Here is an 11,419-nt window from a genome sequence, read left to right on the forward strand (position 1 = left end):
GTTTTATTTTTGTTGTTGTTGTTGTTGGCTGTTACATTTTGGATTTTTGTTTTATTCTTGTAATGAGTGCTGGATTTTATTCTAGGATCAGTTTGATTCCTTTAAGGATTGCTTTTAAGTTGTTTTAGGCAGATCCAGATCAGCAGTGGCTATAGGACTGGAAAAGGTCAGTTTTCATTCCAATTCCAAAGAAAGGCAATGCCAAAGAATGCTCAAACTACCGCACAATTGCACTCATCTCACATGCTATGAAAGTAATGCTCAAAATTCTCCAAGCCAGGCTTCAGCAATACGCAAACCGTGAACTTCCAGATGTTCAAGCTGGTTTTAGAAAAGGCAGAGGAACCAGAGATCAAATTGCCAACATCCACTGGATCATGAAAAAAGCAAGAGAGTTCCAGAAAAACATCTATTTCTGCTTTATTGACTATGCCAAAGCCTTTGACTGTGTAGATCACAATAAACTGTGGAAAATTCCAAGAGAGATGGGAATACCAGACCACCTGACTTGCCTCTTGAGAAACCTGTGTGCAGGTCAGGAAGCAACAGGTAGAACTGGACATGGAACCACAGACTGGTTCCAAATAGGAAAAGGAGTACGTCAAGGCTGTATATTGTCACCCTGCTTATTTAACTTATACTGAGAGTACATCATGAGAAACGCTGGGCTGGAAGAAGCACAAGCTGGAATCAAGATTGCCAGGAGAAATATCAATAACCTCAGATATGCAGATGACACCACCCTTATGGCAGAAAGTGAAGAAGAACTAAAGATCCTCTTGATGAAAGTGAAAGAGGAGAGTGAAAAAGTTGGCTTAAAGCTCAACATTCAGAAAACGAAGATCATGGCATCTGGTCCCATCACTTTGTGGCAAATAGATAAGGAAACAGTGGATACAATGGCTGACTTTATTATCTGAGCTGCAAAATCACTGCAGATGGTGATTGCAGCCATGAAATTAAAAGATGCTTACTCTTTGGAAGGAAAGTTATGACCAACCTAGACAGCATATTAAAAAGCAGAGACATTACTTTGTCAATAAAGGTCTGTCTAGTCGAAGCTATGCTTTTTCCAGTGGTCATGTAGGGATGTGAGAGTTGGACTATTAAGAAAGCTGAGTGCCGTAGAATTGATGCTTTTGAACTGTGGTATTCTGACTGCAAGAGAGATCCAACCAGTCCATCCTAAAGGAAATCAGTCATGAATATTCATTGAAAGGACTGATGTTGAAGCTGAAATTCCAATACTTTGGCCACCTGATGCTAAGAACTGACTCATTTGAAAGGACCCTGATGCTGGGAAAGATTGAGGGCAGGAGAAGGGGACAACAAAGGATGAGATGGTTGGATGGCATCACTGACCCAATAGACATGGGTTTGAGTTGACTCTGGGAGTTGGTGATGGATAGATAAACCTGGCATGCTGTGGTTCATGGAGTTGCAAAGAGTTAGACTTGAGTAAGCAAATGAATTCAACTGAACTGAACTTGTTTGTCTCTCTTGACTTACGTCCCTGATATGTAGACCCTCTTTCAAAGGGCTCACCTAATTAGTTAGTCTCTCTCTCCAGGATAATCTCCTTTTTGACTAATTGAAGGTCACTGATTAGGGACCTTAATAACATCTTCATAATCCCCTTGTCTTTGTAATATAATGTAACCTAGTGAAAGGAGTGATATCCCGTCATATTCATAAGCCCTGGTCCACACTCAAAGGGAAGCGATTACACAGCATACGCACACCTGGGAGAGGGAATCTAGGGGACTCTCTTAGAATCCTGCTGACCACAACTTGATGTATACGACAAGTATAATTTGAAGATTACAAATCATATTTTATGCAGAAGATGTTGATAGACTGGAGATACTAACAAACTACAACTAATTAAACGATTGAAAACAAATAGCTAAATTATTTGCTAAAGTAATTGTAACCTTAGTGGATTTTTTTTTTCTTTACTTAAAATATAATTTAACTGTTCTGATATGCTCATTATATTTTAAGGAAAAAATCTTATTGAAACATTGTAAATTTTCTATTTGTTTTCCAGTAAACATGTATAATTTTTTAAATCCTCGATTTTTTCTTTTTGCATAATTTTAATACTTAGTTCTGTTCTCTGTTAACTGTTTGAAGTTCTGTGGTTAATATTCTCCTAGAAACATGAAAGAGGAGACTGAACACTGTTCACAATTGGCAATGTAGTGTTGCTAAGCTACCTATCTTTTTAATTTGAAATATTAGGCATTTCAATAATAGGTAGCCCTTAAGCTTTTAAGTGTTTGCTCATGACACATTGCAATGTTTTATATATGCTTTTCACCTCTGTATTATGGCTATTGTGAAAGTTTTTTAAAAAAGTGTATTTAATAGCAGTCAGTAGAGTAGCTTAACTACATAAAATTAGTCATTTTATGAGAAGCTCTAATATGGACACAAATGAAATTACAAGCTATACTTTAATGTGAACTTCCCTCAAATGCAGCTGTACTACAAAATGCAATAATTATACCAATCTCTCATTTGATTGTAAGTAAAATCATTGTAGAATGCCTAAAATATTACCTATAGTTATTTTAAAAATAGCAATATTGTTATTCTCTGGAAATATCATTAAATACATACTGAAAAAGCACTTTATTTTATTATGTTGCTGTCATGCTATTCATGTTATTTTTTCTCAAAGTAGGATATCATGTACTAAACAGTATTATTGTAGAACATCTTCTAAGTTTGTAAAAGATGAATATAGAAAGATTCTTCTAGGTGGACTCTTTTATTAAAAGTTTTTCCTCTGCATTCCTCTTTCCCCCATAAAAATAATTAAAGACATACCTATCCATTGTAGAAAATATATTTTCATAAGTGTAGATAAGTGTAGAGAAAAGTTTCAAAGTACCTCTAATCCTATTTCTTTCTGAGAAACTGTATTCAGACTTCAGTTTCCTCGTTTTGAATATTGTCATAAGATCATATTTCATACTCAATTTGCATTTTACTTTTATTTTCTTATTACAGTCTAAAGCATCTTTCCAAATCATTAAAATTGAGAACATTCTTGATGGCTATTATGTTGATGTGCAGTATTTCTCATGTTATCTATATAGTTTCCATTTTTATTTTGTAGATAACAGTAAGAAGAAAATCTTTGTGCAAAACCTTTGTCAGCATTTCTGAATTCCTTACTGTAGATCCTAGCTAGGAGTGCAACAGATTCTAGGAATGAAAAATTATGAACATTTTAAAGACTTCTGAACATATAAATAGATTCCTTCCCTGAAAAGTTGACCATCCTTATTAACATTTACTAATTCAGTTTTGAAGCAAGGAAGAAATAATTAACATTTTAACTTGCTTTTATGATCAAAAATTAAATTTTTCAGGTTTTTATTAGCCATTTGTAATTATTGTGAAAATTTTCATTTCCCTATAACATTTGTTCATAAATCTGTGCATCTTTTCTTACTCATTTTTGGCAGATCTGAAAGTACTGAATTTAACCCCCTTTCTGTCATATTTTCTCACTTATTTGCCTCTTAGTTTGATTTATACACTTCATAAAATATCAATTTTTCAAAAAGTTCTTTTAAAAATTTCTCCACCTTTTTATTTCCATTTATTGCTTTTAAACTTATAAATCCCTTTACTGTGCAGATTGTCTGACATTTTATCTCTTTTACCATATTCACCTGTGGGTGGTTGCTGGCTAAGCTCTCAGAGGCATTGCATTGTTTCAGATCCCAGAATGCAACTGGTTATTCACAGAGTGACCCTCCTGGCCATAATGCTTTCTACTTTCAAGCTGCACCCTTTCTTTCATCAGGATTTTCTAAGTGCCAGAATCCAGTGGGTTTGGCATTGAACAAAGCAGATGCAAACCTCTTTCTGTCACCTTCCCCCTGCTAGCGTAGTATGGCTGGAGCATCACTCTTCAACGCCTGGCTTTTACCATCACCATGATTTTGTTCCATGTGTCACTGCTTGGGTGTTATCTCCTCCTGTCCATCAGCTTACATATGACACCTTGTTCAAGGGCCAGCTCATCCAAGAAGTCCTTCCTGAATAGCCACCCACTGACAGTCCCCTTAGCTTGCAGGCCCTTTGATGCATGCTCTTCACAATGAAATCCTTTGTAACTGCTCTCCACTGGTACCATTAACATAGCTACCATTATGATAGACCCCTGGGTGCCACTTTACAAAAGTAATTGAAAACATTTTTTTTTTACATGTCATATGTTTACATCTAATTCTTAATCATGTGAAGTATATTTTGGTTTGTAGTTTTGGTTTAGAAACAAAATTGATTTCTTTTCCAGATGTTAACCCATTGTTAGAGGACCAGTAAGAATATTTCCTTGCTTGTTGATTTGTTATAGTTCTTTTATAATATCCAATATAATATCCAAATTGTTGGATACTGAGCTGACTGACTACTTTCTATTCTGTTTCATTGATCTTTTCTATTTTGTATCAGAAAAATATTATAGATTAGCTTTATCATATCCTCTTTGATATTCAGGACTGTTTACCCCTCTATAAGTAATATAGATTTTTAACATATGAGATGAATTTATAGAATTAGATTTTATAAATTTATAAAATGACATTAAAAAATGAGATTTTTATCCTCATGCTGTGAATATTCCCAGATATTTTATGTTTTTTAGTGCTATTGTGGATGAAATTTGTTTCTGTTCTGTTTTCCAACTCATTTTTACTGGCACATTGGAAGGGTATTTTTTTATATTTATCTCAGATCTGAACTCTTTGTTCTCAGTAATTCTAAGAGTTGATTTTGTATAGTTTGTTGATACCTAATTATAAAATCTGCAAATATGAAAATTATTTCCTCCTTGAACTGACATCTGGATTGGCTAAAAATTCCAGAGTGATATTAATTAACAATAGTGGGCATTTGTGTCAGAAAAAAACTAAAATTATGGTTAAGGTAGAACAGTGGTCAATTTTCTGTTGGAAGCAAAATTATAGTTAAAAACAAATCATCTTTAATTATCCTAGATTAAATTAATTGCTTTACAGATTTATCATATGTAAGATACATCAAGATTCTGGGAGAAATGAACATTTCTCTAGCAGAGGGTTGGGTGGGGGCAATATCCAATGGATATGAATTGCTGACTAACTTCTAAAGGAAAGGAACAAGACTTGAGCTAGAGTAGCTCACGTATTTGGGAGGAGGACGGTTAGAGAGAAATGAGGTGAATTAGTCTCTAGATTCCCCCACTTTATTTCCTTGGGAGTAGTTCCCAGCATGGTGACAAGTGGAGTCAATCTCTTCCCAGGAAGACTACAAGAAAGAGCTAAAAGTGAGCATAACTGCCGCTCCCTTAAAGTGAGGGGTATGGGGCAAAGAACATTCACAAAATTTACCTCTAGAAGACACTGTAGCATGACTTCTACAGAGTCTGCTATACATACTGTTCAGGGGACACAGGTGTTTGCTGCAGTCCTTACTTGGTGAAATTTAGCTCAGATGAGTGAAATGGGGCTGAATTTCTTGTTCTAGAATACATCAGGGGGATTATCTTGACAGACCTCCCTCACCTCGATCAAGTTCATGATCCACAAGGAGCTGATTAGCCGCCCTTCATGCTGGTTTTATATATACCATTGTTGTAGAAACTTGAAAAGTATGTAGATGAGAACTTTATTTTCTTATGATAATAAAGGATCAGGATTTTTCCTTCTATATTAATGGTCATCTCAGTGGGTGTATTTCATAGCTTTTGATGAATAATAAACCAAAAGTTAGTGGCTTAAAACTTCAGCTATCTATTTGACTCATAAGTCTTCAGGGTAGGGATTCAGGCTGAGTTCAGCTAAGCAGTTCTGTTCTTAGCTGGGCACCCTTGTGAGTCTCTGGTCAGCCTTGTCTTGGCTAGGCAATTCTGCATCTGGGAGGTGGCTGGCTGCTGGCTGGAGAACTTGAGTTCATCTCCATCTGATGTCTTTTTTACCTCCAGAAGCCTTGCCTAGGTTTGTTTCTCATGGTGGTAGCAGAGGTATAAGAGAGAGCAGAAACAGGCAAAGAAAGCCTCTTGAGGCTAGCATGGAATTAGGATACCATTGCTTATGTTGCTTTCCATTGGCAAAAAGAAGTCACAAGGCATGGAAGAAAGACGTAGAGTATACCTCTTGATGAGAACTGCCATAAAGCAATATATTCAAAATGTATGGACACAGGGAAGGAAGTATGGGGAATTAGGACCTTTTTTTTCTGTGATTAGTCTACCACAATTCGGTGAATAAAGGACTCAGAGAGGTGCTTAGGACACTATCTTCCAGCTCCCTTTTTACCTCAACCTTTTGTCCCTGTATCTTGTATTATTTTATCTTTATGCTATTCATTTGGTTTTGGCCTCTTGTGCATTTTTATTCAAATCCATGTCAAATAAAATTTTTCTAAAATTATTCTTTTGTTCTTTATGAAATCTGTTCAGAGATATGTTCTTTGTGTCTTTGGGAAATTTCTTCTTCATATGTTGGAGTGTTCTTACTCATGGACCTCACCTTGGTTTTTGCCTTTTTTCTTAGAATACTGTCAGTATCTCCCAACAGAGCATGTGGATGTTTCTCACCATCTACCTAGATTTGGATCCTTTCAGATCTGTATCTGAAGAATAGTTGTTCAACATTTCCCAGTGACTGGTGGCCAGTCATCAGATGTGGTTTTGGTAAACTAAACTAGGGTCATGTGCTGCTGTGCTGGGTGTGCCTGGGTTTTGGCCACTTTAAAAAGATAAAGTATGTGGAAAAAACATTGTTTCTTAACATATATTATTGAAAGGATTTTTCCTGTATTTTCCTGTCTTTGCAGAGATTGTTGTTTGGATGTTGACCCTTCTTGGATGCAGTAAACCTTTGCCAGGGCCCGCTACTTTCTGATATGCTCTTTACTGGGAATTATATTTAAATAGATGTAGAAAGAAGTATGCCATTAATTGGTTGGGGAAGAGTTGCACTACTCTGGCTGCCTCATAAAGTCACCTTCATTGGCAACACTGTTTCTCTTAAACAGAAGGCAGAAAAAGGGAGAGAGCTAAAATCCCTTTCTCAGCTGACAGAATTACCTGTTTCACAGAGCATAGCAATCTTTTGGATCCTGTGTAGTATTAAGAAAACTGGGCCACCATTAATTTGTTTCTAGACCTGGTTTCCAGACTTGCAGATAGTGAAACTGTCCGAGGTTTCTCATCAGAGGTTAAGTTAATTTTAGTAGAGAGTGCTGTTGTCTCTTTCTGTGCCTTTTTATGTGCCTTCCTTGAGAAGATGGGAGCAGCTGCACTAGTAGGATTCTTCATAGATGTCATGCTAAGCTAAGAGTCCAAACTGTATTTAGTTAATAATTCATTTTCCATTTTTTTGTTAGTCAAATATATGTAATGACTATACAGTAAAAATAGAGCAACTGCAAATAGTAGTTTTGAAAGGCTGAGATTTGCTACTTTTGTTAGCTTGTAGTGTTGTAATGTGAATAAATATACCATTCCGTAATACTTCCAGAGTAATAACATACATTTCTTGGTCTTCCATTATTGCCTTCAGAGTTTGCCATTGGCAAACCATAGTTCTAGCACTTTGCTTTCTCCTCTTGTCCTCTCCTGGGCATCAGTGGTCTAAATGTGGGACATATTTAGTTGAAGGATCAGGAAGCAGTGCCTCTAGAATTCTCTGAAACAGTTTTAAACATAGGAGATTGAAATAACTATCAGGACCAATCTTTGGAGAAATGCTGCTGCTGTTGCTGCTAAGTCGCTTCAGCTGTCTCCGACTCTGTGTGACCCCATAGATGGCAGCCCACCAGGCTCCCCCATCCCTGGGATTCTCCAGGCAAGAACACTGGAGAAATGCTAGTTACGTCTAAAGAAGTTACACGCTGAGTCACTTCAGTCGTGTCCGATTCTTTGCAACCCATGGACTGTAGCCCACCAGGCTCCTCTGTCCATGGGATTCTTCAAGAACGCTGGAGTGGGTTGCCATTCCCTCCTCCAGGGAATCTCCCAGCCCAGGGATCGAACCCGGGTCTCTTACGTCTCTTGCATGGCAGGCAGGCTCTTTACCGCAAGCGCCACCTGGGAAGCTACAGTTGTCTAATCTCTGGCAACTGGTTCTGCCCTCTGGGTTTAAGATGTAATGGTGAAATCACAACTTCAGGGAATCCATCTCATTGAAAAGTAACTAGAATTCCTACAGGTGCAGAAGTAAGATTTGCTCTTAACTACTTGATTATTTATTTCAGTAATCTGTAATGAATCATAGTGCATAAATGATGTTCAGCATTTTCTTACATGACTTGATTTAAACACCACCTGAAAGTTTTAGGTGCTCTTAAACTCTTGAAGGTTCATTAGTTTATAGAACAGTTGTCTATATTATAACCTGTTCTTCTACAGTGCATAGTTTAATGCCAGATTTTGACAATATTTATTTAACTTTTTAAAAGTAATAGCTTAGTAACCTGTGTGTGTGTGTGTGTATGTGTGTGTGTATGTGTGTGTGTGTATTTTCAAATACTGTATAAATCAGATTCCTAGTTACTGGGGAAAATCTGAATCATATCTCTTCAACCAAGTCAATACTCTTTAAAGTAGATTCCCAGGGAGCGTCTTCTGACTGCTGTATAAAGGTGTGCTTCCACTAATAATGATTTTTTTTTTTTGAGTTAATAGCTCTTTACTAGATAATCATTTCCCAGTTGTGGAAAAAGAATTTTTGATCTTAAGCTTGTTCATCCATTGGCAAGAGTTACCAATGTTTGACTATTAGAGAATAAACAGGACAAAAACTGAACGGCAGTTAATCATGTTTATTTAGTTCGCTCACTTGTATTTTCATGTCACATGCGTATGATACTTATATACCTACCTTTATTATAACTATATTTTATATTCATTACTATAGATTTTCTACTGAAATTAAGATTTTTCAGTGTTGCACAATGTTCCAAGAGCTTACAAACCATCTGAAATGGTTTGAGAACCACTGAGCTTATCATACATGTTGATGTATGACAAAAACCATCACAGTTTTGTAAAGTAATTATCCTGTAATTAAGATAAATTAATTAAAAAATACTAGATGTGGTATATGCAGTAGGATTAATGTAATTAACACTGCTTTATATTGTTTATGGAAATTGTAGAGTAAATTCTAAGAGTTCTCATCAAAAGGGAAAAAAAAGAAATCATTGATTTTTTTATATCACATTACAGTTGTTGCAAATTTCTTGAAGTATTATTTATTCTCAGCATAACTTCGAAATTTTTATCTAAAACATTTTAATTTAAAAATTACATGTTACTTTATCAAAATTTGGTTTTTTAAAGTTTTGATAACTGCAACTTCAATATAGTAATTCATTTCCTTTGTTAAAAAAAAATGAAAAGGATTACCTAATTGAAAATCAGGCATTTGCATAAACTTCTCCATTTATAAAATTAAAAGAAAATAGAATTTCTTTCTATCAAAATATCCTTTGGAATATTTTCAGTGAGTTTATACTCTTGAATACATTAGGTAATTATTAGGTATTTTAAAGCATGTATAATAAACATAAATTTATAAGAATCATGGCAATGAATTAATGGCTTGGTCCTTACTGATTTCTGGTAGATTTGACTTGTTTTAGTTTTTTCCCTCCTTCCCTCTCTTCCTTCCTTCCTTCTTTCTTTCCTTTCTTTTTTATTTTTTCATGTGATAATTTGAAGATTGAGTGAAGAGCATTAGGTATCCTGGTTATGTAGAGGAAAAAACAAAATATAAGTTGTGGAAACCACTAAAAGCCTTTCTGGAATCTAGTTTACATGGTGACGAACGCAAATTTCAGGTTACAGTTTTTCACTTTAATCCATCCTAGAATAGGATTCTCATAACTATCCTTACAATCTTGGCTCATAATCCAGGAAGTATTAATATAACTCATAAACAGACAGTAGTCACAGACCTTCAATATCAGGATCATAATGTAGCTGGTGAAATGACAAGTAAATGGTGAAGACTGATCTGCCTTTCTATGCTGCACAAAGAAACATACAGGACATGTTTATATGTGTGGAACCTGCAGATAGGGAAGGCTAACGGTACATTTAATTTAATCTACATTACTACCCCTTAAACACACACTCTGTGAATTACCTATTTTCTATCGGTCTTTATCTGTTGCTAAATTTATAATGTCATTCTTGTTTTGCAGAAACCAAAGCTGAAGGATTGGCATCCTCCTGGGGGTTTTATCCTGGGATTGTGGGCACTCATTATCATGGTTTTCTTCAAAACTTACGGAATCAAGCATATGAAGTTCATTTTCTAAATGTGGTGGTGTATGAAGACTGCATGAAAGGCTACAACATTGGATATAAGTTCATGTCAATAGATTTTCAAAAATACATTGTTCTTGTGTGACTTGGCAGAAAGTATACGCAAACTGTAAATTAGAACAAATTATTGGTTTTATAACTTAAAGAAAAATTGTTGTTAATGCAAGCACTAAATGGCTCTAAATATATTTCAGTTTTTCATTTTGTGTGTTATTAAAATATTGGGATAAAGAGATCACAATATTCTCACTGACTGTTTCTGAAAATAAGAATTTCCCCTTGTTTAATCCCCTTTCATTTGGAAAGGAAAAAAATGTGACGACATTAAATTCTCTTTTTATGTATACTCTCCTAGTCTTTTTCATATTTTTTCCAAAATAGACGTCATAGAACATTTTGTCAGTTGTCATTTTGCAGTATGTTGTCAACCCTCTGCCTCTCCTTGGACATTCTTCAAGGACACGTTGTGAATGGCTGTGTACCATCCATTTTATGAATGTGCAGTAATTTATTTAATATTTTTCTATAATTAGACTACTTTGTTCCACAGATTTTCTTTTGTTTCGTTCTTTGATGTGTTAATATGGACTTCCCTGGTGGCTCCGATGGTAAAGAATCTGCTTGCCATGCAGGAGACCCAGGTTCAATCCCTGGGTCGGGAAGATCCCCTGGAGAAGGGAATGGCAACTCACTCCAGCATTCTTGCCTGGAGCATTCCATGGACAGAGGAGTCTGATGGGCCATAGTTCATGCATTTGCTAAGGGTCAGACATGACCAAGTAACTAACACTTTCATGTGTTAATATTTTATTTATCAGCTATTCCTGGAATTCTACAGCTAAAATTATAAACAAATATGAAAAATTAGTTTTTTAATCTGTGGTACTGAGTCTCCAGGGCTTTATTTACTGTCAGTTTATCTGGAAAATTTAAGATCTTTGGAAATGTCACATATTGACTGCTCAGGAGAAACAAATCCCATCATTTTTCGTTTCTAAGCATTCTGTGATCCTTTAGAATTGATCACCTCCTCTTCAGTTTCCTCACTGAAAAAGATACTGCTTTTTTACTTGCTGCCCA

General features: G+C 35.6%; 1 protein-coding gene across 1 annotated transcript in view; it reads left to right on the forward strand.

Moving 5' to 3' along the window:
• The window catches only part of PIGK (phosphatidylinositol glycan anchor biosynthesis class K), a 145,887-nt gene extending 135,183 nt beyond the window's left edge, over positions 1–10,704 (forward strand). The window contains exon 11 of the mRNA XM_052637363.1: positions 10,216–10,704. Within this exon, the coding sequence (XP_052493323.1) occupies positions 10,216–10,332 (117 nt within the window). The 3' untranslated portion in view covers positions 10,333–10,704. The remainder of the gene's footprint in view (positions 1–10,215) is intronic.
• Positions 10,705–11,419: the final 715 nt, after the last annotated feature.

Source organism: Budorcas taxicolor, chromosome 3, assembly GCF_023091745.1.
Source record: "Budorcas taxicolor isolate Tak-1 chromosome 3, Takin1.1, whole genome shotgun sequence".
Taxonomy (NCBI): Eukaryota; Metazoa; Chordata; class Mammalia; order Artiodactyla; family Bovidae; genus Budorcas; species Budorcas taxicolor.